This window comes from Brassica rapa, chromosome A09 (genome assembly GCF_000309985.2).
Source record: "Brassica rapa cultivar Chiifu-401-42 chromosome A09, CAAS_Brap_v3.01, whole genome shotgun sequence".
In the NCBI taxonomy this organism is placed as follows: Eukaryota; Viridiplantae; Streptophyta; class Magnoliopsida; order Brassicales; family Brassicaceae; genus Brassica; species Brassica rapa.
In genome coordinates this window covers 37,939,687-37,956,168 of record NC_024803.2, presented here as the reverse complement: position 1 = coordinate 37,956,168, position 16,482 = coordinate 37,939,687, and the positions used below count along the sequence as shown (strand labels likewise).

The following is a 16,482-nucleotide window of genomic DNA, read 5'->3' as shown; positions in this document are numbered from 1 at the left end:
ATACATGGTTGGGTTCTATAAAAACTTTAGTGTTGCTCTCAAGAAGAAGGGAGATTTGCTCAATTTCATCATCTCAAGGGGTAAACAAGTTAGTGGGAAAAGCAACGTTGATTTGGGAATCTCTGCATCACCAACGTTGCTGCAGTCTGTTTCTTTTGGTCTAATGAGATTAAGAGATATCTACTGTGATATGGATGGATAATATCTGTAGCTTTGCCCGTTTTCTTTTTTTTTTTTTATTTACCTGCGTCTTATTTTGTAGTCTGAAGACTCTGAACCACGAAGTTTCATTTTCTTTATATGAATATTACTCCTATGTTTTATGTTTGTCCAGGCTCTATAACTTATAGATAGCTATAGAATCTTTTCTAAATCCTAACTTATATAGGATTCATACAAGGACTAGTAATTGTCATTACCGCAAGTTTGAAATTTGAAGCAGACAGATGCCTTAAAGTCGAGGTACTTTTGTGGTAACCTAAAACTAATTATTCAAACCGAAATTGCACTGATTGGCAAAACATTTGCAAAAGCATTATAATTTTTGCTGTCTAATGAACAGTTATTGGAAAAAAATATTTTTCTAATCCTAACTTACATAGGATTCTGTTACGTTCTTCTACTTTAACAATCTGTTCCAGTTAATTCATCTCTAGTAAATTGTCAGTCAAGACATACATTTTCATTTTACTAGTGTGTTATGCCCTATTATTATTCTACGCTCACAACATTCATTATCTGTCAATGAATCAAGTATTATAATACAATACTACAATGTACAGAAGTTGCCGTCTTGTGTATGCCATTAAAATTACAAGTATAGGAATCTCCAAACAAAACCCAAATTCCTCGGACTTCAAAACCCAAATTCCTCTAACTTGACATCCCTGTTGGCTGCTCTCTGATTCAAATGTTTTTTTGTTGAAAGAAAGACTCTCAATGAATCAAGGGAGGAACGGATTATGAGAGGGGAACGTCTGTTTTTGCATATTGTACGCCCTGTAAATGCCACACCAACAATGATAAATATTTTTATTTAAGAAAATCTCATTAGTATCTTTATACAATTTTAGAGTATAGCCAAGTGCGAGAGAGTGACCTGTTAGCTTTGACACCACCAAGGCCGATGGTTCCAAGGACGATTAAAAGAAAAGGCGCACCGATCAACCACGCGTTACCTCTTTTGGCATATGCATATGTCCGTGGGACTCCCGTCTTGACCACCCTCGAATACATACCTTATTTAACGTGTAACACACGACGCCTTAGTCTCATAACACATATTAATAAGTGTTTTGAGTCGTTTTTTTTACTGTTCACCTGATCTGGAATAGTGTTGGCCTTTAACATCACCTGCAAACAGAGACCAAGTGAGCTAGAAATGTAGCTCAAAGGAAAGGTCAAATTTGAGTAAATTAATTACCTGACTCAAGGCACGAGTAAGCTTCAGATATCTGCAAACAAATTGAGAAAGTATTGATTTTTTTTTTTATCTTGTGAGAAGATAAGAAAGATTAAAAGGAGTAAGCTCAATTTAAGAAGATTAAGACTCACAGATTTGAACATAGACTCAGCATGGAGCTTCTGATCATCAGGGAACAGGTCAGGATGTGATTCCCACACTTTCTTCCGGTACGCTGCTTTAACCTAACCCCAATCATCATAAATCAAATACTATAAAATCCCAACTAGAATTCGAAATTCTCATACCAAGCGATCGATCGAGCCAAATCCCTAATTGTAGAATCAAAGCCCAAAATCGAAGATGGATGGGGAGAAAGTAGTAGTAGTAGAAGAAGAAGAAGCAGAACCTGAGAAGGATCAGGACGTGAGTTGGGAGGAAAGCCCAGCAAGATCTTGGCTTCGTCCTCCTGCATTTTCCCGCGTCCCCACCAACGATTCGCCCAAGAGAGACGATCGACTTTCCTGTTCTTTTTTTATACACACCTCATTTTTTGCATGAGGCTCGGCTTGGACACGTGTCCATCTCACGACCAGTAGTATCATGTGAGCTCTTTTGGTTTGGTTTGTGTTTTTTCAGTTTAACAACGTTTGGTTTGTGTTCAGTTAGATTTTTACCCTTGGTTTGTGTCCTGTTCGGTTTGGTTTGTGTTTGCTCAGTTAAACCATGTTTGGTTTGTGTTCAGTTAAATTTTATTCGATTTTGTTTGTGTTTGTTTAGTTCAACCATGTTTAGTTTGTGTACAGTTAGATTTTGTTCGGTTTGTTTATGTTTGTTTAGTTTATCCGGGTGAGCTTTTAGTTTTGTTCTAGTTCGGTTACGAAATATAATTTACAAAACTAAAAACAAATCATCATTTGACACTAAATTGTTAATTTTTCATATTTAAACTTAAAGTAAAACATTGTATTTTAAAGATATGTAATTCAATAATTTTTTATTATTTATCTTCCTATCTAATATAAATATTATAGATATTTTTTTGGCAATTGTCAATAATAGCACCTTTTGAAGTTTATGTCTCAAAAATGACACTAGAAAGAGAAAGTCATAAAAATGACATTTATTAAAGGGTAAAATATCCCTAATACCCTTGAATTAAAATTAAATAAACAAATAAAAATAAATAAAATAAAAATTAAAAAAATGAAATTTTTTTTATAGTTTCAGATTATATGTTTTCAGATTCGAAATTTTTTTAATTTTTTTTTTGAAATTTTTTTTTATTTTTTTTTAATTTTCTTTTTATAATTTAAAAATACTTTTTGTTTAAAATTTTTTTATCTTTTATTTTAATATTTATTTTTTATACAATTTTAAAATCCTAATTTCAAAACCCCACCCCTTAAATTTAAACCCTAAGGTTTGGATTAATTAACCCAAGGGGTATAAGTGTATATTTAACTCTTTAATGAAACCTATTTTTGTGACTTTGAGTCTTGAGTGATATTTTGGGAACAAAAACTTGGTTTGGTGCTATCCTAGTCTTTTTCTCTATTTTTTTGGTTTGCTCTATTCTTTTATAAGTAAAATGTACAAAATTGTATTTTGTTGTTTCTATTAAATTGTTAAATATGTTAAATCTTAATAGTTTTACGATTCGGTCTAAAACTAAACCAAACCAAACTATTTGGATTGATAAAATCTTTAACTAAATAATTGGAATATATATTTTGGTATGATTTGGGTCGGTTTGGTTCAATTTGCTTTTTTTTTCTGCCCATCCCTGAGAAAGAGTATAAACTTTGAACGATTTTTTCTCAAGACTTTTTTTGAATTATTCTTTTCCAACAGCAAAACTACTTCAGTTATATCCGTATTTGCTTTTAAACGATAATAAGAAAATATAGCAAAAAATATTAAATTTGAAACATTGCCGTTTCACCTGAAATTAACCCGCAAACCCCTCGTTACCATATGTTAAGTACCTAGAACATTGAAAAACAAATTTAATATCTACCACCAAATATAGATGAACTATAAATTATCTACAACATGCATCTCTCTATATCGGAAGCTCTCTCGTTCATCCGGATCCGTTCCTTTCCGGTCATTTTCTCTCTCCGTCCATAGGAGAACATCCGATCATGATCACTCCGATCAAACTAGCCTTTCTCTTATTATTCATCACCACAACAGCAACCGCTGCACCCAAAGCCAAACGCAGGAACTACCTTTTCACACCGCATGCAAAAGCAGTCGCGGGAATATGCACTGTTGTCCTAACAAACACAAGTCCATGCTGTAAAACCCTTAAACACGTTCCTACCGATGACCCTATCGAATTGATCCGAGCGTTAGCGGCTGCGACTGAATCTTCTGTGAAAAGAAGTGTGGTTTTCCTCTCCGAGATCAAACCAAAACACAAATCAAACGCAACCGCAGCTGCAGTGGTCAACAGCTGCGAAAAAAACTTGAAGTACGCATTAGAAGATTTCACTGATTTTTGGAACGCTATGGGGAAAGATGTAAAGACGTTGGCTCATAACTATTTCACGTGTAAGAAGAAGTTAATGTCGATCATGGGGTACCATTGGACTTGTTTGGATGATATTGATGATAAGAATCTGTTGAAGGAAGTGGAGACTGGGATTAGTGTTGGGAAGAATCTAAGCAGTAATACGTATGATGTGTTTAATGGTTTGAAAACTATTTTTAAGACGTTTGGTATCAAGGTGAAACTTAACGATGAAGACACTTCGCCCCAACCGCCACCATTGTCGAATTATTACTACTGATTAAATGATTTGGATGTAATAAATAATTAATATCACTCGTATAATGCCTAAAGCGACCATATATGTATGATGTATGTTCTAGGTTTTATACATGTACGGATGGATTTCGAGATGATTGGAAAGGATATATTAATGGAATGTGAGTTTTTTTTTATAAGTTTTTGAATTGTCATCAAAATGAAGCTGAAAGTATATATGTTGATTACATAATTATTTGATAGACCTTGATAACTCGAACAAATATACTATCGCAATCATTATTGGTTAAATGTTTTCGGATACATGTCCTACGTCAAACAAAATAATTGTGCATTTTTCATATATTTGATGCATGAAAGTTTCATATATTTGATGATGAAACCATGCATTTGTTTCCTTGTGCTCCCGGGACTTGTCAACATTCAACGAACCTTCAGTAATCAAATACATATGATACTGATCTAGATGATGTATGTACATGTACGACCATGCATGAATCACGCCGATGTTTCTTTTATCAAGGCGATGTTTAAAATGTACCCCGCTTTCTCGTTCTGGTAGGTATAAATACGAGTGTAATAACATTCCTATGTATAGTATAGTAGTTCATTTTGTTGACCAAAATTTAATATATAGGACATAATTATATTTTCTCAAATGAATTTGAGTTTTAGTGCCTCCTGAAAAGATGATTCCAGCTTTCAATTTTACAATGCTGGGTCAACCCCCCCCCCAAGTATTATCGTTATAAAAAAATACTCAGAATAATCTCACACCTAAAACTGCGCATGAACTTGTTAATAGTCTAAAAAGATGTCCATGAACTGAATGAATAATACCATTCATGTTTGAGTAACACCATAGATGACACAATTTTCTTACTACCACTAGCTTAGCTACCTTTGTTACATGTTGTAGTGTCCGATTAATTTGGGTTGAAGAAGATGAGAACTCTCGATGAGAAGCTTTAGAAACATTTACTTTCGTTACTTTCGAAATTCGGATGTAAAACTAGTACTAGGAATGAAAATCCCAAAATAAGTTGTTTATTCTCTCTAATCCTAAAATTAGAGAAATACTTGGATTCACCCATAGGGTGAACCTCTAGGTTCACCAACCAATAGTGTTTGAGTATTTGATATTTGATATCTTTTAAAAAAGGAAATAAAATTGAATATCCAAATTAGATTATATCTTTAAAATCAAATAATAAAAATACATAAAAATAGTTACAAAAAATAAATAAATTAATATTATTAAGTCTTCAGCAAAATATTAAACCCTATACCCTAAATCCTAAACCCTATACCCTAAACGTTAAACCTTAAACTTTGGATAAACTTTAAACATTGGAAAATCTTAAACCCTAAATTATACATTAAAAATTAAATTTTAATAAAACTAAACCCTAAATCCTAATCACTAAACCCTAAACCCTTGGGTAAACTCTGAACCCTTGGGTAAATTCTAAACCCTTGGATAAATCATAAACTCTAGGATTTAATTTTAAATATTTTTAATTTAGAGTTTATGATTTATCCAAGGGTTCAGGCTTTATCCACGGGTTTATGCTTTAGTGATTAGGGTTTAGGATTTAGGGTTTAGTCTTATTAAGTTTTGGTTTTGATGTATGATTTAGGGTTTAAAATTTTCCAATGGTTTACGGTTTATCCAAGATTTAAGGTTTATAATTTAGGGTTTGGAGTTTAGAATTTAGGGTATAGGATTTAGTATTTTGCTAACATTTTAACAATATTTATTTATTTATTTTTTGTAACTATATTTATGTATTTTTATTGTTTTATTTTAAAAATCTATATCATATTTGAAAATTCAATTTTATTTCCTTTTTTAAAAGATATCAAATATCAAATACTCAAACACTATTGGTTGGTGAACCTAGAGGTTCACATTAGGGGGTGAACCCAAGAATTTCTCCTAAAATTAATAAAATTATAATAGACTAACTTTTCCATCCTTAAGTTACTTCTTATTTTTAGTAATCGAAGCTACACCTCTTGATCAGGACAAAGACATAATCAAATAATCTTGTGGTGAATAATTTTTAATCTCAAATCCAATATTTGATTAGAGAAGTTTCAGCCATTCAACAACCTAAAATGTCTCCCTCCATGCAAAGCTCATGCGAACCTAATTTTAGAAACTACAACTTCTATAAGAATCTCCCATAATGCACCATAATCTTCACCAGCCCCCATTAAATAATCCACCGGGTCTGAATAAATAAAAATAAGTCCCCTCCCTCTCCTATTTACCTCCTAAATAAAACCTGAGGGAGAAAAAACAAAAAAAAAAACAAAAAAATAGATTAAAAAATAAATAATGGCGGTCGGGAAAATTGTGATATCAGTGGCATCCATGCTTCTAGTGGTGGGTGTTGCCATAGGAGTTGTCACCTTTGTTAATAAAGGTGGTGGTGCAGGTGGCGACAAGACTCTGAACTCGCATCAGAAAGCGGTTGAGTCACTTTGTGCGTCAGCCACAGACAAAGGTTCATGCGCAAAAACACTTGACCCAGTCAAAAGCGACGATCCAAGTAAACTTATCAAAGCCTTCATGTTAGCTACAAAAGATGCTGTCACAAAATCCACAAACTTCACGGCTTCAACCGAAGAAGGTATGGGGAAAAACATGAACGCGACGAGCAAAGCCGTTCTTGATTACTGCAAGAGAGTGCTGATGTACGCTCTCGAGGATCTTGAGACCATTGTTGAAGAAATGGGTGAAGATCTTCAGCAGAGTGGGAGTAAGATGGACCAGCTTAAACAATGGTTAACCGGAGTTTTTAATTACCAAACCGATTGTATTGATGATATTGAAGAATCGGAACTAAGAAAAGTCATGGGCGAAGGAATCGCTCACTCCAAGATTTTGTCCAGTAACGCTATCGATATCTTCCATGCACTAACCACCGCAATGTCCCAAATGAATGTTAAGGTCGATGACATGAAGAAAGGGAACCTCGGAGAAACTCCAGCTCCTGACCGTGATCTTCTTGAAGACTTGGACCAAAAAGGATTACCTAAATGGCATTCTGACAAAGACAGGAAGCTTATGGCTCAGGCCGGACGCCCTGGTGCACCTGCTGATGAAGGTATCGGTGAAGGCGGCGGTGGTGGCGGTAAAATCAAGCCGACTCATGTGGTGGCTAAGGATGGAAGTGGACAGTTTAAGACGATTTCTGAGGCGGTTAAAGCTTGTCCGGAGAAAAATCCTGGACGTTGCATTATCTATATTAAGGCTGGTGTCTACAAGGAACAAGTCACTATCCCTAAGAAGGTAAACAACGTTTTCATGTTTGGTGATGGTGCAACACAGACAATCATTACTTTTGACAGAAGTGTTGGTCTTAGCCCTGGAACCACTACTTCACTCAGTGGCACCGTTCGTAAGTCTCATTTAATTAATCTTGTCTTTAATTTTTCCTATCTAAACTAAATTGCACCGTGCAATATCTAAATATACTTTGGTATCTAAATATACACATGCACGTTGATATCTAATCATATACATGCATGCATGCAGAGGTTGAATCTGAGGGATTCATGGCGAAATGGATCGGGTTTCAGAACACTGCTGGTCCATTAGGACACCAAGCTGTCGCGTTCCGTGTGAACGGAGACCGTGCGGTCATATTCAACTGCAGATTTGACGGTTACCAAGACACGCTCTACGTCAACAACGGACGTCAGTTCTACAGGAACATTGTTGTGTCCGGTACAGTCGATTTCATCTTCGGAAAATCTGCGACCGTGATTCAAAACTCTCTAATCCTCTGCCGAAAAGGAAGCCCCGGACAAACCAACCACGTTACAGCCGACGGTAACGAGAAGGGTAAAGCGGTGAAGATTGGTATCGTTCTCCATAACTGCCGTATCATGGCGGACAAAGAGCTCGAAGCTGACAGGCTAACCGTCAAATCATACCTTGGACGGCCGTGGAAACCATTTGCCACCACCGCAGTTATCGGAACTGAGATTGGCGATTTGATTCAACCGACAGGATGGAACGAATGGCAAGGAGAAAAATTCCATTTGACAGCTACATATGTTGAGTTCAATAACCGTGGACCAGGAGCTAACACTGCTGCGAGGGTTCCTTGGGCTAAGATGGCTAAGTCTGCTGCTGAGGTTGAACGTTTCACCGTCGCTAACTGGTTGACTCCTGCTAACTGGATTCAAGAAGCCAACGTTCCTGTCCAGCTTGGATTATAAGAAAACTAACTAACAAAATATATAACGAATAATATATAGTATGTGATCATGTAAAAAGGTAACGATACGACCTCGTCTCTCGGGATCAGGGCTCTTTTTGGTTATTATTAGGGTTCTAGGCGTTTTGGGATGATGTTTGTATAAGATTGCTTTTGTTTCACATGCAAAACATATATACAAAATATCTTATTTCTTCTTTTACTTTCTTTTATTCAAAATAATGAGTTTTTATAACCATGTTGATGTGTATATTATATACATCCTATCACTAAACATGATAAATATAACTTCAAACTAATACCCTAGTAAAAATATATAAACAAAAAAATACTTATGTAAGATTATGTGCAAGCATGGCTCAACAAATCTAATCTATTAAAAGAGGAGTACAAAATTAGATTATCCCTTAGTTTTCCACTATATTTACAATAGCATGCCACTGAAGTTATTAATTAACCTATTTTTTAGGATTTTTGTCTTTTCTCTTCAATTAATGTATTTCCAAAATCAAATTCTAACTAAAAAATCATGGCAACATTTATATATAAACCTAAATTTTAATATTAATTGTCTTTTCTTTTTTTTATTATACATTATTATTATAGATATGTGTGTTTGAAAATAATTAATTCCATATATACATTTCATAATTACATACATTATACGGTAATTATTTTACTAATTCCACATATACATAGTAAACTAGAGCTTGACCCGCGCACCCGCGCATATGTTAGTTTTTTTTATAAATAAATATTTATTTGTATAAGTGATAATATATATTTTAAAAGTTACCCGTTTAATTTATTTTTAATATGACATTTCTAAACACAATAATTCTATAGTTTATATTGAGTAGTTTTATTTTATCATGTAAACCCTTAGTTATATCATCTATTTATTTAGAATATGACCTGTAAAGTCACACAAATGTATTTTTATTTTTTATGGATCAAAATTTTATGATTATATATAATAAAATTGTTGTATAAACTATTTTTATGGATCACAATTTTATGATTATGTATAATAAAAATTTTGTATACTATTTACTATGTATATGTGGAATTAGTAAAATAATTACCGTATAATGTATGTAATTATGAAATGTATATATGGAATTAATTATTTTCAAACACACATATGTATAATAAAAAAAAGAAAAGACAAATAATATTAAAATTTAGGTTTATTAATTATTGTTGCCATGATTTTTTAGTTAGAATTTGATTTTGGAAATACATTAATTGAAGAGAAAATACAAAAAATCCTAAAAGATAGGTTAATTAATAACTTCAGTGGCATGCTATTGTAAATATAGTGGAAAACTAAGGGATAATCTAATTTTGTACTCCTCTTTTAATAGATTAGATAGTATACAAAAATTTTATTATACATAATCATAAAATTGTGATCCATAAAAATAGTTTATACAACAATTTTATTATATATAATCATAAAATTTTGATCCATAAAAAATAAAAATACATTTATGTGACTTTACAGGTCATATTCTAAATAAATAGATGATATAACTAAGGGTTTACATGATAAAATAAAACTACTCAATATAAACTATAGAATTATTGTGTTTAGAAATGTCATATTAAAAATAAATTAAACGGGTAACTTTTAAAATATATATTATCACTTATACAAATAAATATTTATTTATAAAAAAAACTAACACCTGCGTGGATGCGCGGGTCAAGCTCTAGTATAACTTTATAAAAAGTTTGCATTATTGCTATGTTTATATATGATTGCTATATGTAAGTATGTTGAGGCCAGCTCCATCGGTTACAACCTGTGAAAGGTTCTAAAACAAAAAAAATAATGTTATTATAATAATTTAATTATGTATTAATTTTCCAAAACCAATTGAAACGCTACTGCAATGACATCTGTCCTTTTAAGTTTGGTACCGATTCTTAAAACCCTGTAATCAGAACCTTTCAACGTTCTCTCACCTAAATTAATTGTTTTTTCATTTTTATTAAATACTAAAAACTCATTAAGGAGCTTGCCGATGGAGCTGCTCTGATAGAAGTTTATGAGGACAGAGATGACTATTGGCAAATTAATATTAATGAGAAGTGTGATATGTTATCATTTATCAAAGCAAGCCCTACATTACCAAATCAAATCTCACTTCAAAGCGAAGCTGTCCCATTGATGATCTCACCAAATTTCACACATTACGAACGTGACATTATCTTCTCTTCTATGGCTGTTTCCTTAACCAAAGTAAACAGAGTCCAAATCCAACCTCATCCATCTTATTGGGATCTGTCCTTGATCGATAAACATTCCGGTTTTAAGATGTTTCGCTAGGACAATACATGTGTTTACGCATGGACCTGATGCTGCTAGTAGGGTCATAAAAGATGCATCGGCTAAAGCAATTGTCCCTTACTATCAATTGTTAAAGGTGCTGCTATTGGATGAAGCAACAAGTGCCCTAGACGCCTAATCGGACTATGTGGTCCAAGATTCACTGGACCGGGTTATGGTTAACCAAACAACCGGCCATCAAAAATCAAGAACTAAGATGTAATCGCAGTAGTCGAGAATGGTATCATCGTGGAGAAAGGAAAGCATGGAACTTAAATTAATATCAAAGATGGTGTCTTATGAATGTTTATAGATTATTCGGACAGAATAAAACAAAAAAAAAATATTAATCATCATCTTCACTTTCATCACTATATGAGACTAAAGCTAAACCTGTTTGAAAAGCTACGGGAGTGACACTGGCCTTTGCAGAATCTAAAGAAGTCTCCGGTTTTCCATTCCCTGAGATATCTTTCTTCTCATCCTCTGCCGCCTTGACCTTCTTCGGCTGTGACTTGACTTTTATGATGGTGTTAAATGGACGAGTTGAAGCGTTTCTCTTCCCCGTTGTCTTTTGTTCCTACAAGATAGTTGAATAGTTCTGTAATCATATATTAAAAAGATCTAGTTTAAAACACGAGATAGCTCACTTTAGTGGTTGGAGGTGGTGGTGGAGGAGCAGCTTCTTGTGGCTCTTGAGGGATTGCTGATCGCGCTGCAACTGCTGCCTGAAAAATGAAAACCATAATCCAAAGGTTGATATTACATCTGTTTAACAGTATTTTTTCAAGTTTGACAAAGAAATTAATTTACCTGGAAACTACGAAGCTGTTCTTCCTCTTCATCTGCTAATTTCCGTTCATATTGCTTCCTTGACTATATAAAAAAAAATGCAAAACGAATGCATCAAAAAGCCATGAATCTTCTGACCATGCTATATGGCAGGTCATTACGATATAAGATGAATAAACTCAAGTCTGAAATTGCTGAGTTTTACTCACCATTTCGAGTTTATCAAGAAACTCAGTCTCATCCTCATCAAGAGCTTTGGGTGGTCCTGGCAAATCCAATTCAAAAAGAAGAGTTAATCCACTGAACAAAAGGCACAGTAAGCTCCAGAAAGAAGAAACTAAACCAAAGACGTTGCTAACAATAAGCATGAATGAATACTGAGTAGAGTAGTGACTCACTATGCTTGAAACGTTCGTTAAACTCAGCATCCTTCTTGTCTTTGTTCTCTTTCAATATCTGAAATTAAAGGAAAGCATTGTTCTTAGTCTTCAATGAAGCTGCCACAACAGGGAAACTCAATAATCATTCATCTGAAACCTCGTACAAAGCCCTATCTCTCTGGAAGGTTCCATCTTCAACTCTTTCCCCTCTTTCTTTCTTCGATTCCTCTAACTTCAAAATTCAATTCCCCCAGAAAAAAAATTAAGATCGAATCTACTACAAAGCTAGGGTTTCGATAGAGATGAAAGCGAGAGAGAGAGAGAGAACCTGTTCCTCGGAGACGAAATTAAGTAACCTAATAGGCTTCTCTTCTCCCATCTTCTTCTTCTTCTTCTTTTTCCTCTACGGGCTCTGAGACAAGAAGAAGAAAAAATATAACTACCATTCTAAATCCATACTTACTTCGGTTCGGTTCGGTTCGGTTTATATACCGTCGGTTTTCGGTTTATTTGGTTTTATACCAAAAAACATAATTATTTAGTTTGAAATTATATAAAATGAATTTTAGAGTCATATTGTCAACATAATCATTTATTAAAAATATATTACATGTTCAAATAAATGAACAAAAACGTAAAAATGCTTCTACCATCAAATAAAATCATCAAATCTATAATTAAAATCAGAACCTGAAATTTTAAAAATAAAAATATGAAACAAAACAGAAACATGAAAGAAAACTTTTTCCATTTTTCCATATTTAGTGTTCATTAAAGTCATGTTTTTTCGATTGAACACGAAACTTTGTTTGTTTATAGACAAGAAAAAAGTTGTGAAAATTTTCCATTAATTCTTTTCCATCAAATTTATCATCTTCATATTAATTTAGTGAATACTAAAATAAAGCAAAAAAGATAAAGAAAAAAGACTTAGAAAATAAGATGTCTGAATTACGATGTATTGTTATTTAATTATAGTTCAAGTGTTTTACAAATTATATAAGGTTCTTTATTATTATAACATTATGGTAATAGTTATTAACACAAATTTAACTTATATAACAAATAGATTTTCATGTATTGTTATAATATAGATACATATTTATATGTTTCTATTTTTAATCGGTTTTGTTCGGTTTATTCGGTTTAATCGGTTATATACCAAACCATATCCAAATCCTACGGTTTTTATAAAATTATATCCATTCGGTTTATATGGTATATACCAAAACCAAACCATATTGTCTATTTCGGTTCGATTCGGTTCGGTACGGTTCGGTTTTACCATATTGAACAGCCTTATTATGAACACACTACTACTCTGTTATTTTTCAAATCTCCAAAAGCGCCCATCAGGTTATTATTTATTCGTGTTTGACCCTCTATGTTTCATCTGTCCAAGTTTAGTCCTTCGACTATTAATTAGATTAATATGGGCTTTATTGGCCCAATTAGGTGGCCTATTAGTATTATTAGGTTTGAGTTTATTATATGACTGGCGGCGATAAATAATAAAAAATAGCTTTTCCACGACCTAACCATGACCTAATCCATATTTTCTCCATTACTACAGCTAATGCATAAAGAGTTGACTTCTTGATCTATAACTTTGGGCCTGGCCCATTTAAGTCGATAATTAGCGTAGATTATATATCGGTCAGTAACGAAGTGAGTCAAAAGGTTTGCAAGTTGTAACGTTGCTCTCTCCTTATCTCCGCCGTCTTCAGCTTCTTCCTCCTCCTCTTTCGCTAACTATCGTATGTTTGTGTTTCCTCTGCGAATCAATTGATATTTTTTTGTTTATTCCTTGCGAATCTGCTGTCTAGTTGTTCTGCTCGTAGATATTCTCACTCGATTGATTCACAGATCTCTGCGTAGCTTTAGGTTTCACTTTATCTATAAAACGAATCGCTTTTGTTGTTAATGCATTCAGAAAGAAGAAGAAAAGGTTGAAATGGCTGGTCCAAGTGGGAAGAAGGAGAAGGTTGACAAGGCGGGTCCCAGTGGCGGCAAGAAGAAGAAGGACGTTAAGAAGGAAACGGGTCTCGGACTAAGCGTCAAGAAAGATGAGAACTTCGGTGAATGGTACTCTGAGGTTTGCAAGCACGAGATGATTGAGTACTACGATATCTCTGGATGTTATATCCTTAGGCCTTGGTCTATGGCTATTTGGGAGATTATGCAAGTGAGCACCTTCGTCTTTTTTTAATCTTATGTTAATCACAATGATGTGGGAGATCAGATGTTTGATTGTTTTTGTTTTCTAGACTTTCTTTGATGCGGAAATCAAGAAAATGAAGGTGAAGAATTGCTACTTCCCTCTCTTTGTATCTCCTGGTGTCCTCGAGAAGGAGAAGGACCACATTGAGGGTTTCGCTCCTGAGGTGTGTGTTTTATATCTGTGAATCTTTAAAAGGATTTGTTATTTGTGACAATGAAGGCATTTGTTTAATAGATTTTGAATGTTTTGTTTAGGTTGCTTGGGTTACAAAATCGGGCAAATCTGACTTGGAAGTCCCTATTGCAATTCGTCCGACTAGTGAGACAGTCATGTACCCTTACTACAGCAAGTGGATAAGAGGGCACCGCGACTTGCCTTTGAAGCTTAACCAGTGGTGCAATGTTGTTAGATGGGAGTTCAGCAACCCTACCCCATTTATCCGGTACTTCATCATCTTATTTCTCCTTTCTATTTTCTTGTTCATACCTTTTTTTCTTGAGCTACATAGTTAGTGAAATAGACACAGAAGTTTGGTTTGTGATAGCTCAATGCCTTATCTTTTTAAATTGCAGGAGCCGTGAGTTCCTTTGGCAGGAAGGGCACACTGCTTTCGCCACAAAAGAGGAAGCAGATAAAGAGGTAACTCAACTTATCATAACTTTCGCCTGTGATCCAGCATCTCCCTTTTTATCAGGTTAATATCATTTATCGTTTCTGCTTCTCAATTGTTCTCAGGTCCTTGAAATTTTGGAGCTTTACCGTCGCATATATGAAGAGTATCTCGCAGTCCCAGTTGTGAAAGGTATGAAGAGTGAAAATGAAAAGTTTGCTGGGGGACTTTACACTACAAGTGTGGAGGTATGTAACTTTTCTATTTCGTTTCAGAGACGTAATCTTCTTTTTTTCTTTTCTCGTGGATTAAAACTTTGTTTTTTTGTAGGCTTTCATTCCAAACACGGGACGTGGTGTACAAGGTGCAACATCTCACTGTTTGGGACAAAACTTTGCGAAGATGTTTGAGATCAACTTTGAGAATGAGAAAGGAGAGACTGAAATGGTGTGGCAGAATTCTTGGGCCTACAGTACCAGGACGGTAAGTCTGGAGTTATTTTTTATTCACTTAGGTTTATTCTCTCCTTGCGGTTTCTCTACCGCATATTAACTTTTCAACTTCGTAACTTGCATATAGATTGGAGTCATGATTATGACTCATGGAGATGACAAAGGCCTGATACTTCCTCCTAAAGTAGCATCTGTGCAAGTTGTTGTGATCCCTGTGCCTTACAAAGATGCTAATACACAAGGAATTTTCGATGCTTGTACCGCTACTGTAGCTGCTTTGAGTGAAGCCGGTATCCGTGCGGAAGAAGATCTAAGGGACAACTACTCTCCTGGTTGGAAGTATTCAAACTGGGAAATGAAGGGTGTCCCTTTGAGAATTGAGATTGGACCCCGTGATCTCGAAAACAACCAGGTCAGCCTGGTTGAATATCTCTCGGTTTATACTTGGGAAGACTGTGGCTAAACCAATTTCATTATATCTTTGTTTTTGCATGGCAATAGGTCAGAACTGTGAGAAGGGACAACGGAGTTAAGGAAGATATCCCAAGAGGGAGCTTGGTGGAGCATGTGAAGGAACTGCTGGAGAAGATCCAGGCAAACATGTATGAAGTGGCCAAGCAAAAGAGGGAAGCTTGCGTTGAAGAAATTAAGACTTGGGACGAGTTTATCGTAGCACTCAACAAAAAGAAGCTCATCTTAGCTCCCTGGTGTGATGAAGAGGTGCGTTATAAAAAAAACTCTTCAGGAAAATCAATTGTGAGAAAGAATGCAAACATTTAATTCCCTTAAAACCATACTATTTGTAGGAAGTGGAGAGAGATGTCAAGGCACGAACTAAGGGTGAAACTGGAGCAGCTAAAACCCTCTGCTCTCCATTTGAACAGCCAGAGCTCCCTGAAGGTTAGAAACAGAGAATCTTTTAATCTCTCTTGAGAAAATATTCTCATCATTTCTCTCTTGGCCCGTCATTTGTTAAGCATCCACTGTTTTTTTTGTGTGTTTGTACAGGCACTCTCTGCTTTGCATCTGGAAAGCCTGCAAAGAAATGGACCTATTGGGGCAGGAGTTACTAAGTGTTCACCATGTTTTGGTTCAGTTCATGAAATTTACTTTGTGAAGACCATCTCAAGTTCATTGTGCTGTGATTTGATATTTTGACTGAAAGCTATTTTAGTTTCATAACTGTGATTGCACTATGAACTACAAAAACGATGTTTTCTTAATTCAAAAGAACTGTTTGAGAAAGGAAAAACTAGCTCTGAAATCAACTGCTTGTGGG

The 16,482-nt window shown here is 34.6% G+C and overlaps 6 protein-coding genes across 6 annotated transcripts in view; 4 read left to right on the top strand and 2 right to left on the bottom strand.

Moving 5' to 3' along the window:
• The window catches only part of LOC103842045, a 3,476-nt gene extending 3,149 nt beyond the window's left edge, over positions 1 to 327 (top strand). The window contains exon 4 of the mRNA XM_033280195.1: positions 1 to 327. This exon is cut by the window's left edge and continues 24 nt beyond it. Within this exon, the coding sequence (XP_033136086.1) occupies positions 1 to 164 (164 nt within the window). The 3' untranslated portion in view covers positions 165 to 327.
• A 381-nt stretch (positions 328 to 708) lies between these two features.
• LOC103842044 (protein CAJ1) lies at positions 709 to 2,005 on the bottom strand. The gene is made up of 6 exons (XM_009118649.3): positions 1,812 to 2,005; positions 1,555 to 1,647; positions 1,424 to 1,454; positions 1,321 to 1,353; positions 1,100 to 1,238; positions 709 to 999 (listed from the first exon to the last, which is right to left on the bottom strand). The coding sequence occupies exons 1-6, from the start codon at positions 1,875 to 1,877 to the stop codon at positions 945 to 947; spliced, it is 417 nt and encodes a 138-aa protein (XP_009116897.1). The 5' UTR covers positions 1,878 to 2,005; the 3' UTR covers positions 709 to 944.
• A 1,480-nt stretch (positions 2,006 to 3,485) lies between these two features.
• On the top strand, positions 3,486 to 4,354 carry LOC103842043 (probable pectinesterase/pectinesterase inhibitor). Its single transcript, XM_009118648.3, has one exon. The coding sequence runs from the start codon at positions 3,550 to 3,552 to the stop codon at positions 4,198 to 4,200; it is 651 nt and encodes a 216-aa protein (XP_009116896.1). The 5' UTR covers positions 3,486 to 3,549; the 3' UTR covers positions 4,201 to 4,354.
• Positions 4,355 to 6,375: 2,021 nt separating this feature from the next.
• LOC103842042 (probable pectinesterase/pectinesterase inhibitor) lies at positions 6,376 to 8,615 on the top strand. Its single transcript, XM_009118647.3, has 2 exons — positions 6,376 to 7,588; positions 7,726 to 8,615. Exons 1-2 carry the CDS (start codon positions 6,523 to 6,525, stop codon positions 8,412 to 8,414), a joined length of 1,755 nt encoding a protein of 584 aa, XP_009116895.1. The 5' UTR covers positions 6,376 to 6,522; the 3' UTR covers positions 8,415 to 8,615.
• A 2,385-nt stretch (positions 8,616 to 11,000) lies between these two features.
• LOC103842041 (PSME3-interacting protein) lies at positions 11,001 to 12,388 on the bottom strand. The gene is made up of 7 exons (XM_009118646.3): positions 12,249 to 12,388; positions 12,078 to 12,152; positions 11,939 to 11,996; positions 11,750 to 11,805; positions 11,562 to 11,624; positions 11,399 to 11,476; positions 11,001 to 11,328 (listed from the first exon to the last, which is right to left on the bottom strand). Exons 1-7 carry the CDS (start codon positions 12,297 to 12,299, stop codon positions 11,095 to 11,097), a joined length of 615 nt encoding a protein of 204 aa, XP_009116894.1. The 5' UTR covers positions 12,300 to 12,388; the 3' UTR covers positions 11,001 to 11,094.
• Positions 12,389 to 13,461: 1,073 nt separating this feature from the next.
• LOC103842040 (proline--tRNA ligase, cytoplasmic) lies at positions 13,462 to 16,448 on the top strand. Its single transcript, XM_009118645.3, has 11 exons — positions 13,462 to 13,677; positions 13,854 to 14,105; positions 14,188 to 14,304; positions 14,396 to 14,583; positions 14,714 to 14,780; positions 14,877 to 14,999; positions 15,082 to 15,234; positions 15,331 to 15,615; positions 15,705 to 15,923; positions 16,010 to 16,103; positions 16,212 to 16,448. The coding sequence occupies exons 2-11, from the start codon at positions 13,875 to 13,877 to the stop codon at positions 16,274 to 16,276; spliced, it is 1,542 nt and encodes a 513-aa protein (XP_009116893.1). The 5' UTR covers positions 13,462 to 13,677; positions 13,854 to 13,874; the 3' UTR covers positions 16,277 to 16,448.
• The last annotated feature ends 34 nt before the right edge of the window (positions 16,449 to 16,482 follow it).